The sequence below is a fragment of the Physcomitrium patens genome, chromosome 7, assembly GCF_059467195.1.
Source record: "Physcomitrium patens ecotype Gransden chromosome 7, ASM5946719v1, whole genome shotgun sequence".
NCBI classification, from domain to species: domain Eukaryota; kingdom Viridiplantae; phylum Streptophyta; class Bryopsida; order Funariales; family Funariaceae; genus Physcomitrium; species Physcomitrium patens.
This window is the reverse complement of record NC_143416.1, coordinates 5460560-5477792: the sequence shown is the minus strand read 5'-3', so window position 1 is coordinate 5477792 and position 17233 is coordinate 5460560. Positions and strand designations below refer to the sequence as shown.

Below are 17233 nucleotides of genomic sequence, written 5' to 3'. Positions count from 1 at the left end.
GGTATGGAGGTCACTCCATACCGCATGTTCAAAGATAAATTCATTTTTTTGGATCCATATTGTCCTCACAACCTCCTTAATCTTCTTAGACCTTTATATCAAGGAGAAATGTGTTCTGCAAAAATAGCTTGTTTCCACGTGGGTACTTTCGATAATCCCCATTTCCAAAGATTAGACTGCAATTTGTACAAAATAGAAGTGGACCGATCCCAAAATCTGTGAAAGATAGTTTCCAGTGGAGGATGTATGCGTACGACTTGCACATCCTCTCCACGTATTCACAGCAATTCCATCATGCTACAGACACAAATTTTACTTCTGAATACTAGGAACGAGATAATGTGAGCTAACATACTCTCATCGAAGCGAAGGTTTCAAGGCAGATTTGGTGCAATTTTCTCGTGGTAAAAACTGAATAATAAAAGTTTGATTTCGATTATTAATCTCAGTATTTAAGAATACACAAGCAACAGACAAAATCCTAGCAAGCCAATTAAGGAATCCAATTATTGTAGCTAGGTTAACGGGTTTCCTACAGCAGCAGCAAATCCGAAGCTAAAGTGCTGATCGCTGAATTACATTTCTGCAATCCCTGGTGAGTATGATTTGGGCTGTAGCGAAGACATTGCTACTAGCACCCTTCAAAATACAAAAATCACATGATAAGTAGGTAATAGATGATGCTCCTTGCATACACCTTATATCTTTGAAGACTGTTGAAGGAACCCCGAATGGATTCAAGTCCATGAATGCTAATGGCGACAAGGCATGAGGTCCGGAAAACTGCGAGCCACTAGTGAAAGAAGCTCTGAAATTTATGCCATGGCTTCCGAAGATGGCAAGGGAAGCAGTGAATTCCTACTGCTGCCACATAAACCGAATGGCAGCATTTCTAAGTAAACTACAATGTTTTCTCTCGTCATTCGAGGAAAACAAGGGAGCGTGAAGAACATGTATCATCTCTAAATCACAGGAACAAAGAAAAGTTGCCTAAAGCTTCTCAGGAATTTACATATAGCGTGGCTATTCTATCGTCGTCCACCCCGCCCTCCGTCCGGGGAATACGATCTACGACTAGCTGGGGATCTGCTACGATCTCTTCCTCTGCTGTCACTGTAGCGCTCATAGCTGCGGCTTCTGCTGCGACTGTATGCCCTGGACCGACTAGGACTTCGGCTGTAGCTGCGGCTGCGATTCTTGCTTTTGTCCTTCTCCCCATATCTAGCCCCGCCCGGTGCGACGTATCGGTCATGACTACGGTCTGGCAGACGGTCACCATAGCGATCCCGGCTATCAAACCTGCCCCCATCCCGGCCACCACCATAAAAACCACCTCTTCCACCAAAATCGCCACGCCCTCCTCCATAGCTGCTTCGTCCACCATCCCTTCCCCCTTTACCAGAGTCACCACCCCAACGATTGCCCGTGCGACTTTTGAACATCCCTCCACCCCTACTCGCTATGTCCTTCAGTTCTTGAGGCACCTTCTGGTTAGCTCCTTCAAGTACTTTAATAAGTTCCTTCGCATATTTCCCATCCTGTTCAGAAAAGAATGTATATGCAAGCCCGGTTGCACCAGCTCGACCTGTCCGTCCAATCCGGTGAACGTAGTCTTCAACTCCCGTAGGGAAATCATAATTCACGACAACTCTGATAGCAATACCACACGCAATCATAAGTCAGGAGTGATTAATGACCATAATGGACAAATGGGGTAAGCATAATGAGCAATAAAATTTAAGGGAGAAGTAAACACCTGATGTCTTTAATGTCAAGCCCTCGGGCAGCCACGTCAGTCGCAACAAGGATAGGAGTTCTTCCCGTCCTAAATTGGGACAGAACAAAATCCCGTTCACTTTGCGATTTGTCTCCGTGGATTGCGGCTGCGCCAAAGTCACGGCCTAAATTGCGTGAGAGCATGTCACACATGCGCTTGGTAGAACAAAATACGATAATCTTAGAGCCAGGCTCTTGTGAACGTAATATTTGTTCTAGTCGACGCTGCTTCTCATAGGGCACAACCACTTCCACATGCTGCCACCAACAGATCATTAAAGGGTTAGACAAAGCAAAACATCGGACTTCAATAGATGCTTAAATACCTGCAGAGGTAAACGGAACAACCACAGCACCCAACTAATCATCAATTCGAAGCCTGGTGGTCAGTTTCAAACCTGAGTAATAGATTTGTTCGCAGAAAGCTCATCTGTGTTCCCAATGTTGACCTGGACAGGGTTGATAAGTAAATCCCCTGCAATCTTGCGTACTTCTTTCGGCCACGTAGCAGTATACATGAGAGTCTGCCGTCGTGACAGAATCTCGTTCACAATTTTTCGAATTTGAGGCTCAAACCCCATATCAAGCATACGATCTGCTTCGTCTAATACGAGATAAGACACTTGCCGAAGACTGATTTTCTTTACTTCCAAAAAGTCATTCAAACGCCCTGGAGTAGCTATTACGATATCAGCTCCCCGCTCGATGTCTCGCAACTGAGGACCTTTGGGGGCGCCTCCATAAACACACTGCATACGCATTGGATCTTAGACGTGCTTAAGATATAGGTTCAAGATTTATTCGAAATATAGCTAAGAGTTACAACAGGATCTGATACAATATTTGAAGTAAAACCCAAGAAATGCTGACAACTGTCCCAAATAGCTGCAAACAGATACAACTTACATTTCAAGCGACAGAAACGAGCACAAAAAAATTAGCTTAAAAAACAACCAAAAACCTACCGTGCTTGTAATCCTTGAGGATCTTCCAAACTTCACGCATTCCTCTTGAATCTGTGTAGCTAATTCACGAGTAGGAGCTATCACGAGAACACTTGGTCCAAGTCTTGAATTATTCCGATGACGTTCGAGATGAAGAAAGGCTGGTATCAAATAACCCAAAGTTTTACCAGATCCGGTCTTCGCAATTGCAACAATATCCCGGTTTTGCATGGCTATTGGCCAAGATTGAGCTTGAATTGGCGTGGGGGATTTAAAACCAGCCGCTTGTATCTGTAAGAGAGGCAAAAATAAGAAGCCAGGAAAAAAAGAAAGAGGGAATAGCCACATGACTTGTGGCAGGTGCTAAATCTGTTCAAGTCAAATGCGTGATACAAAAAAATACGTGAAAAAAAAATGCTTCAAAACCACCCAAATGCGGATTCAAGCACTCACAATTTATCCCAATAGACTAGATGAAAAAAGCACAGCATGTAGGTAGCTAACTATCCCGAGAAAAGGAGGGAGCTGCATGTTTGCCTGCTAGCATTAACACCAGGCCAACTGCAGGGCACCCCTCGATCATCTTAGGTCGAGTGGCAAGGACACCAAGCACGCAGCGATGAAACAACGGCTGACAACAGCCATCTGAGGCGGTGACGAAGCCACCTCTCGTTTCAGTTTAGATGCACGCAGGCCTCACAACGAGGATGTGTGCTACAGTCTGCTGTACGCGGGCAGTGTACGACATAAGCTCCAAGCAGAGCAAATATCGCACCTGCAGCAGCCCCCAGTATAATTGCCACCGTGAGTTTGACCCACCAACAGTATTCACACAAATCAAATACGACTACATCAAAAAAGAAGAAAAAATCAAGTTAAAAATTTAAAAAAAAAAAAAAAAAAAAAAAAAACTTGAGCCCAACACCAAGAACCACATTTCGTTAGAATGTGAAACATAACGCTTATGATTGACATATAAGGTCCTAACGAGACACCGAACCACACAGAATTGGCAAGAACCTTCCGATCCTAATCAATGAAATAACTTGTGAGACTTAACCAATGCGACTAATGACACAAAAATCAAGAACATCAAGAATGCTGACAATACCTCTCTGAGCATGTCCGGTGGAAGTCCAACTGCTTCAAATGACAGAAAAGGAGCAGGGACATTTTCTCCCTGCAAACATAGAACCCGAGCTATTCATTCCCATCATTCTTTTTCCATGGATAGTAAGCTTTGAATAATGGATCATGTTTCGAACAAAGATGCTAAAGCAGGCTATGTCAGGGAACTAACCAAGGCAGACACTTCGTGAAGCTTTCTGTAAGAATCGATATCTGAAGTGGGGACATTTGCATAGGCCTCTACTCTTGGACGCTTGTAATAACCATCACGATCGGCATCATCATAAACGCCCGCACCATGTTTCTGACCTCCAGATAATCCCATTCCCACAGGAGGAGCAGATCCCGACACTGAGACACTGGCAGGAAGGAACATACTCGGATTGACTGATGACTGCACAAGTAAAAAGCATTCGTTAGATGACGGAATAGACCAAATTTGCTAGAATCCTTCGCACTTCTTCCCATGTCTCTAAGCGAAAAAAGTCGCACATGCTTCAAGTTCGCAAAACCGCTACCGACTGTACGAAGAGGGGAAATGGACGCAGGACGTGAATACAGGTGCGTGCGCTTGTCAATTCTGTTAAAAGGAACATCAATTATGCCCTAATCAACGTGCTTCAACGAATTCAGTTATGTTACTCTTGAACCAGAAAAGAACAAAGACAAGCGACCCAGAGTGCGGCTACTAACCTGAGAGCCTCTTGGAACAGGGATTGCAGCCAGTTTCGGTTGATTTGGCATGTGGCTGACTGTCTGTGCATGGTAGCTATTCAAGCCATCCAAAGTATCGCTCCTCGAACCCCCGTTAGGTTGATCTTTCCCGCTAGGAATTGCAGCCAACTTTGTTCCAGATATAACCGACGAAGGAGGAGGACCAGAGGGTAAAGGGCGCCCGGATCCTACCAAAGGCAAAGGCCTATCATACTGTGTAATATTTGTGTCAGGGTTCCAGTAGTAGATATACCCCGTGTTTCCATCCACCAACGCTGTCCATGGGGGCGGTAGTGTCGGATCAGCAGGAGCATATCGAGGAGCCGCCGAAACAGCAGCGCCGACCATCGTCACAAGGCGACACGGAAACTACTACACTTCACGGGCACGCTCCAAATTCCAAATTCACCCACTCTAAGAAAGTCCGCAACGACGGCTTCTTTCTCCCTCAAGTCCCTGATAAAGAGAAACTAAGCTGCACCAAGAAACACCACAACCTCTGATATTACAAACGACGCTTCCAATCCCCGGAAAACATACACACACACACACACACACCCCCCCCCCCACACACACACACAACTCTCTGACAGGAACGTTGGAAAAAAGGCATCGGTCAATATCCCTCCTCCACGACTCACTCCGCTAGTACTCCGTCAACTATCTTCGAAATCCACTCTCACAACCCCTTCCTCGCAACAACACCAAACCCCAGAACGACTTACTCACAAGAAAGATCTCCATGGTCAGTCTTGCCAAAACAAACCGACTGAGAACAACCGCGACAAGATAAAACAAGCGGAGGTCAGCAAAGATTACAAGCGGCAGATACCTGATGTAAGGGACAGATGGCGTTAAAATTGGCCGGCGAATGAGTCGTGAAAAAACGGAACGTGATGCGGAGCAACAGACACTGAATAGCAGCAGCACCCTGGACCCCGGTCTCCTCAAACCCTAAACCTAACTTGCACGGAATGAGAGAACTTGCTTTCGAAGCATCGCGTGGGGCGAGCCAACGTTGTTGGACGCGTGGAGGGAAGTTGGATGAGACTCCGCATTTTCCGTTCGGTTATGTTTTCATTCATTCATTTATGTTTTTGTTAAGACATTCTTGGGAAATATTTATTTTGTCGTCACTCTGCTGGTTTCCAAGTTAATAATGGATGGATGAATGAACGAATGAAAGTATGCGTGATTGAACGGGTGGATGAATAGTATAGTTGTTTCAATTTTAATAAATACATTATTCCTACATATATTCTTTAATAATATTAAACAAAATACTTCTCAAAGAATTAAAAACAAACAATAGGATGAAATATTCACATTGTACCAAAAGAAACTAACATTTTGGTATTATTATATTTATCACTTATATCTTTAACTTGTCTTAACTCATAGCTTTACTTGTCTGAACTTATATCTTTATTTGTCTTCATTTGCATTTTTACTCGTCTTGGCTAACTTACATAAGATACAACGATTTAGAAATAAAACATTCCTCGCTTATATCTTTAACTAATATAAGTCAAGTTGTAAATAGCCTCTGCTGAAAAATACTAATCCAATAATATAACAACTTCAAAAAAAAAAATTATATATAAAATGTCAGCTCAATAAAGTATTATAATTGTTCAGTTCAAAAGTATGTTACATTTTTGGAAGTTGTAACCGCTTGTTAAATACAAATATTCAAAAATCGGATTCACAAAGTAGATCAATATTTTTAACAATACACCAACATTTAGAATACTTAAGAAATACCAATTCAAAAGATGAAGTTATCATGTAATTTAAATAGTAATAGAAACTTTTATATTATTACCACGTGTAAGTTTATGTCTTCTAAAATACAGATGAAACCGCCTTGCATAACAAATAAATATAGGATCACATTTTAATCACAGGCGATTCAGTTCTTAATAAATTTTAAAGGGGAAGGTGTTGTAAAAGTGAACAGCCAGCTACCCACATTATAATTATCAACAACAAAAATTATTACAAATTATTACCAAAACTAAGAACACAATGATTCAAAACATTTACAATATTTACACACGAGTTTTTTTCCCTTTGAAATGCAACATATTTTTACACACCATTTTTAAGAACGCAACAACGGGAAAAGAAAATTGTACTATGCTCCTCTTCATAACGTACAAAAAATAGACAGAAAGAAAAAAAAAAAAAAAAAAAAAAGGGCCAATTGGACCTCAGTCGACGAACATGAACATTAATCCACCAAATATTTTTCATCAAATATATCTGGATGAATGACATAATCATATGGATTCATTCATCACAAATGGATGAAGCACCGATCCCTGTCTTCTGATGCCGAGGAGCGCACTCGTGCGGTGCTTCGCTGGCGGTAATTTGAGCTTCGTGAAGCATGCGATTGCGTCTGGGAATTTGGGTGTGATCGTGCTCGGAGGTGGTAGGCAGAGAGAGAGGATAGTCGACACGAGGAGGGTTTTGTTGGAAATGGCGGAGGGAAGCGAAGGAGTAGGAGGAGGAGGAGGAGGGAGTAGAGGCGGAGGCGGAGGAGATTCTCTGGCGATGACGCCGTCGCTGTTGTACCACGAGGTGCAAGAATCGCGACTGTGCGCGGTGCATTGCGTGAACGCGGTACTGCAAGGACCTTACTTCTCGGAAGTGGACTTGGGCACCATGGCGCAGGAATTGGACAAACAGGAGGAGCAGGTGATGCTGGAGAGTGGCTCCAGGTCGAGCCATTACCTCAATTACAAGGCGGAGGGCTCCTCCAACGTGGACGCCGACGGGAACTTTAGCATTCAGGTGCTGAATCGTGCGCTCCAGATTTGGAACTTGCAGTGTGTTCCTCTGGAAGCTCCGGAGGCCGCGGACGCTCGCACGGACCCTCAAAAGCAGAGTGCATTTATTTGCCATCTCCAGGTGTGTGTGCTTGTGTGTGAGAGAGAGAGTGACAGAGACAGAGAGAGAATGGGTGGGTGTGCGTGTGTGAGTGAGTGAGAGTGAGAGTGTTTGTACTTTTTCTTCTACTCAATATTAGGTTTGGTAGTGTTTTGTGTTGATGAGAAGGTTCTTCCAGGCTTTACAGTCTCCTAATCGGTTTTAAAGACATTGAATTGTGTACCATATATTGAGAAGTCAATCACCCGGTCAATTACACTCTCATATCTGTAATCAAGTTTAACATTTTCTTTGGAGGTTTAGTGTAATCTGCTATGGTTTGATGGTTGGTGTATTTTGGGTCTTGGTGAATTGCAGGCTCACTGGTTTTGCATCCGGAGAGTAGGGGAGAGGTGGTACAATTTCAACAGCTTGTACCCTGCCCCGGAATATCTGTCTAATTTCTACCTTGCAGCTTACCTTGATACGTTGAAAATGAGTGGCTGGAGTATTTTTGTAGTTCGGGGGTCTCTTCCAAATTCAGCTTGTTGGGGTAACGAGGACAAGGTTGGAGTTTGGCTCACCCCAGAGGAGGCGGATCGTATTACCAGGTGATATAGACTTTGTGTACTCATTTTAAAATTTGTTTCCGTGCTTCTGATTGTGAAGTGACATTGAGAGCGATCTCATTTGAGGTAATCCAAGTACACATTTGTGAGGAGTGACCACAAATTAGTTTTCTTTCGCACGTTAAACGTTGCATGATCTCAACGTTTTGAAAACATTATTCCAAACACATGGTTGGTAAAGTTTCAGGCGTTGCCCATGCGTTTTTACCCCAGAAAGAAACGCCTTCTGCTTTGCATGTTTAACCTCATGGAAGATATGTTATATATCCGGTAGTGTTGTTTTCCAACTCGGTGGTGCAGTTGCCTATCCATTTTTTTGTTTTTATTTTATGTTTTTGTTTGTTTGATAGAGGGTTTTGGAGATATATCAATCCAAGGGCTCTCGGGCTATGGCCGAACATGTTTTGTACGATTGGGAAGGCAGTATGATTGTGCATGTTTCTATGTGGGGCAATGCTGATTGGGTCTCTTTTCAATGTGGCAGAGCGGCCAAGGATTCAACTCAGGCGGACAAGTCGAAAGCTTCACCAGCGGGTACGACACAAAAGAATCCGGATTCGAAAATATGTCCGGCCAACTTAGCCGCAGCCCTTGCTTCCAGCTTGGGCACCCCTCAGAGAACCAGTTCCATCAGTTTCTCTGACCAGGATGCTGATGAGAGTGCAGACTACGCCGCAGCCATCGCTGCCAGTTTGGCAGATATTAAGCCTCCTTCAATTCCTGGTCAACAGCGTGACCAGCAACAGTCGCAGCAGGGAGTCCCTGATGCTGCAGTGCTTGCACAAGCATTGGCATCGTCCCTGTTCAATGCTGCTAGGGCATCTGGAGTAAATTTACCTGCTCCTCGACCCCCACCAAAGGACTAGGACTCATTGTCTCCTGTCTCCTGTCATCTTTATTTTTATTTTTATTTTTTCTGTTCCGGGTGGCAAATCTTGTAGATAGTAATTGCGACACTTCTTAGAGCTTGTTGCCCTTGACATTGCACATGCTGTTACTCTTGATCATCAGCATGGATTTCTCGTACATTTATTTTTGTATTTTTACGTTTACTTTCGGGATCCTGAAGGGATTATTATTATTATTATTTTTTTTCTTCCCTTCCTTGAGTCGTTTGTGCGTTCCAAGTATGGAACCTGGCAGAATATTAGCGACTGAGAATGGGGACTAATTCTCACGTATTTGTCACACGGACGACACATGGACTAAATCGCTTCTTTGATTTAAGTGCTGTGGTACAGCTTTATAATTTAACAATAGTTTAGGTGAATCAAAATATAGATTTCCAAGAATTTTCTTCGTCAGTCTAGGGAAAGTGTACTTTGATTGATAAGTGTGTATGAATGTATGTATATATATATATATATATATATATCTATAGAATTGATATGTTGACCATGGATTTTACAAAATTGATTGGGTTTTGGTCCCTAGTCCCCTCTCCCTCTTTCTTGTCCTATTCCAAGCTCTTCCCTCCTTCCTTGTCATGGCGTGGATTTTGGACTTCTTCCTTGACTTCCTGATCCCATTGTTGGAAGTTGGAGAGGACCAAAACTTGGTCAAAATTGATCAAAATCTTGATCAAAACATATCAATTCCCATAAATTTACATATATATATATATATATATTTTAAATTACTGCTCTTGACATTTCACATGCTAAACATTAAATAAATTGTTTCATATTTTTTGAATATTATGAATTCATTTTTTAAAACTATTTTGAATTGAATTAAAATTTAATAATGAATTAAAATTTCAATTAAGTAATTAATGCCTTAAATAAAGTATTCTTGGTTCAAAGATTTTATTATAAAATTTTGGAAATTAATATTTCAATTGTTAAAATTGTATTGAGTGGATGGCAAGTTGTGGTGGTAGTAGCAATAACCATGGTAGTATTAGCAGCATTCTATATATATATATATATATATATATATATAATAGAATTTAAAAGAAAAGAAAATGTTTAAAGTTTAAAAAGTATTTAAAATACTTTTATAAATTACTTAAGATGTGAATATATTAGACAAATTGAAATACTACTAATTTTATCATTGATATTTTTATACATCTAGATAAAAAAACTCATAATTAATTTAAATAAATAAATAAATAAACAATAAAAAAATAAACACAATAACAATAACAACAACTTAAAATGTAATATATCTTAAATAAAATCTTTTCCAACTAAATTTTATTTAGTTAGCTTCAGTACTACTTGGAACATTTTTTAATTTCAAATTACAAGCCCTTATTAAATGCATCTATTTGTCTTTTTGCATGTTATTAAACACATTATTTATTTATTTTTCTATATTTTTATTCTATGTTTCTTTTACAAATTTTTCATACATCATGGTAATAGAACAATAGATGGTAGTCATCATTCTCTAAACTAATATAAATGATTCCTATTAAAAAATAATCCACAAAGTTTTAAAAAAGTAGTTTTATTTAAAATAAGCTGTAGATTTAGAAATTGAAAATATTTTAAATAATCATTTAATTATAATCATTTTATGTAATTATCATATTGTTTATTTAATCCCAAGTTACTTCTCTAATAAGTATTTTAAGGTATTTTTTAATTTTAATTTTAATTATTTATTGCAATGCTTTTGAAGAAGACCGGCAAGTTTATCATTTTTTCTTTGTATTTTTTAACTTTATTGGTTTTAATTTAATGTCCTATTTGTTTTTCATTCTATTCCTTAGATTTGCCAACTTTAAGCTTGACTAACTTCACTTTAGCTACCTTTTATAATCTTAAAATAACTTGTATAAAATAATCATGGTCTTTAGACCCCCTCCTAATATTTCTTGGCCTTGGACTAACAATAAAAAAGTTGCATCTCTAATTGTTTCTACTCTAAGGATCTCTTTTGTTTTTCTTTATTACTAAACCTTGACTCAATCTGACCCTAGTCTCATCGTCTGAAATTTCTTTATTTTTGTGTGTAACTTCTTTTAATTGTTCTTTTATCAACAATGCCATTGTAAGTTCTTGTGGTACCAAAGTTAATTGCTTTGTTATTTTATACAAATGTTAATTTCCTCCATGCAGTCATAGCTTATAAATACCATCTAATTCCCTTCACATAAAATTTGGTTAATATGGGTCATTAAGACATTGTGAGCTCAACTTGGGATTTCATCTTAGAAGTCTACTTTTGAGTAATTTTATATTCCTTCCTTTGTCTCTTTGTACCTAACTCTATCTAAAATTCTTTGGTGACTAACTCATACTCCTCTCAAAAAACACTTTGGAATATCATATAATAAATGCTTCCAAGCTAATCTTACAACACCAGAGCCTTGACTTAAAATATTATTCTGCCACTTAACTACATTTTTTAGTATTGTTTGTAATGTGCTAGGTATTACTATGCTTGCAAAAGTTCTTGTTTCGTTTAAGTTTTTAGAATAGATATGATTGTTTTTATCTCTTCCACATCAATACCTTCTTCTTAAAATTACAAAAGTTTTACCATTAGACCAAATATACAAAATCTCTGCTCCAAATCAATATTATTTTCTTGAAATCACAATAAATTTATAGTAAGACCCAATTGTTATTACAAAAATTCAATACAAGAAGCAAACACCAAAACACAAAAAGTATATCAGGATATTTTCTGTTAAAATGTTAATATTTTCAATGTGGTCAAAATAAATACATGATTTGTACTTAATACACTATTGATGGCACCTTACTATAAAATCTAAAAATCAGAAATTACAACCTAAGTTGTCTAATTCATGTACGTAATGATGAACACCTCTAGTAATAGTAGAAGATTAAAAATTACCATGAAATTTACATAAAACATTATAGGTAATACCCATTGAAATCAATTGGAATGCACATGCTCTAATAGTTGTATAAAAATGGTGTTTCTTTAAGAGATTCTGCAAAATTTAAGAGATTGTGTTAATTAAATCTATGATTCTAAAGTGAAGTTAGTCAAGCTTAAAGTTGGCAAATCTTAGAATAATTTTAGCAAAATTTAAGAGATTCTGCAAAATTTAAGAGATTGTGTTAACATATTCCTCTCTTATATTTTAAGCACATTATCTTATTATATATATATATATATATATTTATTCCAGCAAGTAAAATTTACATTGGAATCCTCCACTTCCAATTGCAACTTTTACTTTTGAATGAACGCAGCAACACGGACGTTGATGAGGTCAGCGCAGTGATTGACGAATGCGACAAACTGACTCGCCGCTATTCGAAGATGGGTCTCGATCATTTCTGCGGAATCGTTTTTGGGGTCCTTCGTTTTTTAACAATCTATCATGGGTCGGACCTCTTTTTAGTTGACGTGCAGTTGTTGCGAAGCAATTCGAGGGATGCTGGGAGCCAGAGTACGTCGGAACGGCAGTGAGTGTGTCGAGTAATTGGATCTATGGTGGTGGAAGGAGAATCGAGGCAAGAGAGAGGGAGAGAGAGGGAGGCAGTGCGGCGCCATGAGTAATCTGCAGGCGAGTGATCGCCGGGTTCTTTCTCTCGCATTCAATCAAGACAACAGGTGCGTGCAAACCGAATCCTCTTGTAGAAGCGGGGATGGTTGTGGATTCTTCGTGTTGTTTCCCACTGCCTCAATTGAGCGTTCGAGGTCGCGAGAGAGAGAGAGAGAGAGAGAGAGAGAAAGATTGAGGTGGGTTTGAAAAGGTGTTTGGAATTGGAGTTTTAGTTTGTTACTCGACTGCTTAATTCAATTTGGTATCGAGTAGCTTGGTGAGCTGCTGAAACCCACTAGGTTGGGGTAGAGAGATAGCTCGTTTTCTCGGCGCCGAGGAGGATTGGAACGGGAATTGTGATTCTGTAGTGAGACTTTGTGCTTTCGAGAGGAGTTCTTGAGTTGGGTTTCGGTGGCGCGTGGGAAAAAAAATGAATAGTTTTAGGGTAACTGGAGTGCATTCGTTGTTTTGTCTAAATAATCTTCGGAATGTATGGATTAGTTTGTTTTTTTGCTGACACGAGGTCGGTATTGTGGAGGGATCGCTTAGTTGTCTGGCGATTGGTACCCAAGATGGCTTCAAGATTTTTAATTGCGACACTTGTCAATGCTGCTATAAGCGATGTGAGTATCTGTCCTGCTGTCGGAATGGACTCTGTTGGAATTTATGTGTCGGTTTTGTTAGTTTATAACAGCTTCTCATCCAGTTGATTGGAACATGGTCATGAATTTGGATAGTAAAGGTTATTCATGTCTTTGAACTAAATTTAATTCAAACAATGAATTGAGTGCGCAGCTGAAGGAGCAATCAATGTGGTGGAGATGCTGTTTAGCACCAGCTTGGTGGCGGTTGTTGGTGCTGGGGAACAGGTTTGTGTGTGTGCGCGCGTGCGCATCTGCTTTGATTTCTTTGTTATGGTCAGCAGCCACTAATAGATTATGTAAAAGATTTTATGTAGCTGTCTTGGAGAGTGTATGCATCAATTACTTTTGCTTGACAAAGTCAGTGTTTTGTTTCGTTGATTCAGCCGGCGCTTTCTCCTCGGCGACTGAGCGTCTTCAACACCATCACTGACGTACTTTCTGCGGAGCTCAACTTTGTGTCGTCCATTCTATGTGTACGTATGAATCGTAAAAGGTATTTAATATTTGCAACCTTCGCAATTCAAATCTTTCCTGTTTCATTACTCCTTGGAGAAATTTTCTTGCGAGCTACTATCATGCTACGCATACAGACTCATGGATTTTTTCGAATCCATTTAAAATTTCCCAATTTGAAGCGAATACAGGGAACCTGGAATATATCCGTGTTACTAAGAGTGTCTAACCTGATTGATATTGAAACATATTCCATGCTCAATCGATTTGAAAATCGCTTATTAATCATTTCATTCTCCTAATACAAATGCGATGTGAGCAGATTGGTGGTAGTACTGGAGCGTAAAACGTATATTCACGACCTTGGTCAGTTGACAATCTTGCACACCATTGACACAGTTTCGAATTCCCGAGGTAGGTTTCAAATGAGTCTTATTAAATAAAAATTCTGCTTTTGAGAATATGAATTACTTAACAATGAGCCTTGAAGCAGGGTCTAGTAGACACAAGGATTCAGTCCCTCATGTTGTTATTCGTTATTGTTGGTCGTTTATTTTTACCTTGAAAACATAAGAAGAAGACATGTTCAGCATGGCTTCTGTGTTATGAAACCCAGGTTTTGAGGCTGTCCATTTTGACATTTCACACTGAGGATGACACAGTTGTCTTCATCTACTAATCTCTTATTTAACTCCTGCAAATTTTATACAATGCAGCCTTGTGTGCATTGTCTCCTAATCATGAAAACTGCTACTTGGCTTTACCGGCAAGCACATCCAATGGGACTGTATTGGTATTTGACGCGTTGGATCTCCATGCCGTCTGTCAGGTAGTATGTGTGCGTGGTCTTTATTGTCGCTGACATACTAAAGTAATATCTTTTCCTGTAGGGAACGTTTTTCATGCTAGTTGACAACCTGCAGGAATGCTCACCTGATCACATTTTTCCTAGTTTGTGTTTGTGTACATCCAGCAGTTATTTAGTTATTTAAAGAGTTGAGCTCTATCAGATTATGTACCGGTTCTGTGCTTTTTGGCAGATTCAAGCACATCGGTCCCCCCTAGCAGCTATGTCTTTCTCCTCAGATGGCTTGCTTCTGGCCACAGCCTCTGACCAAGGCACAGTAATCAGGGTTCATAGCATACCCCAAGCCTCCAAGGTAAACATTAATGAGAGTGTGCTACACTTGTCATTGCTCCTTACGTTCATAGTGGTGACATAATGTTGTTGATATTAGCTTGTTGAAACCTTATGGATACATGTATGTGTTCAAACCATCACTTGCAGGTGCACACTTTCCGACGTGGAAGTTACCCTGTCACAATTTACTCCTTGTCCTTCGGGCCACCTTCTCAAGTTCCACAACTTCTTGCTGCTTCATGTGCTTCTGGTACAATTCATGTGTTTAAGTTGGGGAGTTATTCGAAACCTCGGTAATTTGAATTCATCGCACTCTACTCATATGTACTAGGTTTCAATATGATGAGAAGTCACTTCCCCTATATAGCCTGTTTCTCTTATATAGATAGACACACACACACACACACTCACACACACACACTCACACACACACACTCTTATATATGCAGAGTTGTACTTAGACCTTTGGAATGCTGATTGTATTGTGAGCAGAGTCTCTGATCTATGTTTTTTCGGGGAATTTCTGAAACTAGTAACAGTGTCAATGGTATGGAAAAGAAAGAGAGGAGTGTAGGATTGCTTGAATTGGAACTTATATGGCAAAATTGATAGCTAAAATACTGTATACATTTGTTCAGAACTGAAGATCCACTAGGCAACGTGGGCCAAACAAGGTAAGAACGATTGTAATCTCCTGAATAATGCTTTTAATAAACACAAGCTTCCCAGCAGTATGGTAGCGGGTAATTATGTCAAATGTATCCTAAAGTCGGTTACTTTCGTTTATGTGGAGACAGTAATGGCATGGCTGCGGGACTGCTGGCATCAGTAATACCAAACTCCATGAGTGACATGGTTGAGTCAGAACGCTGTATTGTCACAATCAAGAATGGATCTCCTCCTAATGTTCGCAGGTGTACCTTCTTTGTCTTCTCACTGCACGTAGTTTTGGTAGCTTTTAGGCTTCAGTATCCTCTGGCAGTTCCTTTTAGAGATATTTGTTCTCCGTCGTCATTACTCTGAAAAATTATTGCAGTTAGATATTCATATGAAACAAATTAACCTAAAAATTAATTCCTGTGTAACGTTCGAACCTCAAAGAATGTTTATTATCTGCTAATTACCGAGAATCATTTTCGTCAGTCTTCTAGTTGTTCGTGTAAGAATGTTATGCCTAAACTTGTTCATGGATAGTACTGTTTGTTTTTTTCAAAATGGTAGTTTTGATTCGGAAGACCTTCAGTTTGTCCGTAGCATATATCTCACCACTCCCATTGTGCGCAGCCATTGTGCCATAGCTGCACATGTGGAAGATTCGAGTGAAGATGGAGATGAAGCGCCTACTTCGACCTCAAGCAGCAATAGGTAAATCAATCTCTGCATTATCCTCTGTTTCATGCGTACTAGAAGAGTCTGGTTGCATTAACCGTAGATAATTCTTCATAAACCTGTAACCAGTCTTTCAGAATGTTCCAGTTTCCGTGTGGGTTGTAACGTTTCTGGATTTTTCTCTACTAGAATTCAGCATATACTTTCAAGCTTGTTAAATAAGCCGATCTTCCATAAGTGGATTTTCATCTAGTACAGCTATATGACGGGATCCTGTTACTAAGTTGTGTGTCATAATCCTTCTTGCGAAAATGGAATCCAACTATTAAGATGCTTTGTCGACTGTTTTCAATAAACGTAGGTCTTTCACTGTAACATATTTTTGTGCCGGGTCTTGTAATGCAATCAGTTGGGCAGTGAGTCTTTCCCGAAATAATTTTTCTTACAAGCCCCTCCTATCCATTGTGGGTCATGGTGTTTCAGAGCCAGAATCTTCGTAGTCACAACAGGTGGCTTCTTTCACGAATGGTCAATTACCGTGGGACAAGGCAAGGAAAGTAGTTGCACCTTGCAACGGGAAGTTGCTATCCTGAGCAGTAGTTTATCAGATGAAATATCAGCACACTTTGTGTGACTCTACCACTGTAAGCTGTGAAGACTTTGAGAAGGCAAGGCGATGTCTCTGTCAACGAGGTTTCAAGAATCAGTATGACACATTGGAGTTGTGGCACACTTGCAGGTCAAGTTTGGGTGTATCTTCTGTCTCCAGGAGTCCAATTGAGTTCTTAAACATGCATGTTATTCAATTTAGAGGAGAGATGATACATTCTGAATCTACCTGAAGTTGTAGATATAGAAACCTAGGTCCGTTGTACATATTTAGTGTATGAGCAATTAGTGTATATGGCTGTATTTCTGAGATTAGTCTTCCTCAGATTTGGTGGCTTTTCTGCAGGGATCTAAACAGCAGCCCTTGTATGTTTTAAGCTTGGTGATTGAGGGATTATGAGAATTAGTTACTCTGTTAAATATTGACAAGTCATAAGCTTGTGTTTCTTTTCTGCGCTCAAGAACCCTCAGGGTACTATTTAAAGTTGTAATGCCCCCTGATGCTGCTACAGTCT

The 17233-nt window shown here is 39.8% G+C and overlaps 3 protein-coding genes across 4 annotated transcripts; 2 read left to right on the top strand and 1 right to left on the bottom strand.

Annotated features, from left to right (window-relative positions):
- Positions 1–667: 667 nt before the first annotated feature.
- On the bottom strand, positions 668–5527 carry LOC112284917 (ATP-dependent RNA helicase-like protein DB10). Its single transcript, XM_024525294.3, has 8 exons — positions 5395–5527; positions 4542–5037; positions 4021–4242; positions 3832–3900; positions 2742–3011; positions 2175–2525; positions 1757–2034; positions 668–1650 (listed from the first exon to the last, which is right to left on the bottom strand). The coding sequence occupies exons 2-8, from the start codon at positions 4908–4910 to the stop codon at positions 1029–1031; spliced, it is 2181 nt and encodes a 726-aa protein (XP_024381062.1). The 5' UTR covers positions 4911–5037; positions 5395–5527; the 3' UTR covers positions 668–1028.
- A 1387-nt stretch (positions 5528–6914) lies between these two features.
- Positions 6915–9165, top strand: LOC112284294 (ataxin-3 homolog). The gene is made up of 3 exons (XM_024523985.3): positions 6915–7478; positions 7815–8047; positions 8550–9165. The coding sequence occupies exons 1-3, from the start codon at positions 7047–7049 to the stop codon at positions 8929–8931; spliced, it is 1047 nt and encodes a 348-aa protein (XP_024379753.3). The 5' UTR covers positions 6915–7046; the 3' UTR covers positions 8932–9165.
- A 3169-nt stretch (positions 9166–12334) lies between these two features.
- Positions 12335–17205, top strand: LOC112284232 (autophagy-related protein 18b). Of its 2 annotated transcripts, XM_024523863.3 has the most exons (12): positions 12335–12610; positions 13092–13165; positions 13338–13411; positions 13570–13679; positions 13962–14053; positions 14356–14468; positions 14680–14799; positions 14928–15073; positions 15419–15454; positions 15578–15694; positions 16065–16145; positions 16593–17205. In XM_024523863.3, exons 1-12 carry the CDS (start codon positions 12549–12551, stop codon positions 16741–16743), a joined length of 1176 nt encoding a protein of 391 aa, XP_024379631.1. In that variant the 5' UTR covers positions 12335–12548; the 3' UTR covers positions 16744–17205. The 2 variants fall into 2 exon arrangements, with proteins under 2 accessions (XP_024379631.1, XP_024379633.1); XM_024523865.3 differs by lacking the exon at positions 13092–13165.
- The last annotated feature ends 28 nt before the right edge of the window (positions 17206–17233 follow it).

Bases quoted from the DNA above. Each gene is read 5' to 3' on its own strand.
- LOC112284917 (XM_024525294.3), bottom strand. From the start codon at position 4,910: ATGGTCGGCGCTGCTGTTTCGGCGGCTCCTCGATATGCTCCTGCTGAT. The intron at 2,526-2,741 runs GTAGGTTTTTGG...ATGCGTATGCAG, and splicing joins CCTCAAGGATTACAAGCACG to TGTGTTTATGGAGGCGCCCC. The intron at 2,035-2,174 runs GTTTGAAACTGA...TGTTGGTGGCAG, and splicing joins CGAACAAATCTATTACTCAG to CATGTGGAAGTGGTTGTGCC.
- LOC112284294 (XM_024523985.3), top strand. From the start codon at position 7,047: ATGGCGGAGGGAAGCGAAGGAGTAGGAGGAGGAGGAGGAGGGAGTAGA. The intron at 7,479-7,814 runs GTGTGTGTGCTT...GGTGAATTGCAG, and splicing joins CATTTATTTGCCATCTCCAG to GCTCACTGGTTTTGCATCCG. The intron at 8,048-8,549 runs GTGATATAGACT...TCAATGTGGCAG, and splicing joins GAGGCGGATCGTATTACCAG to AGCGGCCAAGGATTCAACTC.
- LOC112284232 (XM_024523863.3), top strand. From the start codon at position 12,549: ATGAGTAATCTGCAGGCGAGTGATCGCCGGGTTCTTTCTCTCGCATTC. The intron at 13,166-13,337 runs GTGAGTATCTGT...TTGAGTGCGCAG, and splicing joins TCAATGCTGCTATAAGCGAT to CTGAAGGAGCAATCAATGTG. The intron at 15,455-15,577 runs GTAAGAACGATT...ATGTGGAGACAG, and splicing joins GGCAACGTGGGCCAAACAAG to TAATGGCATGGCTGCGGGAC.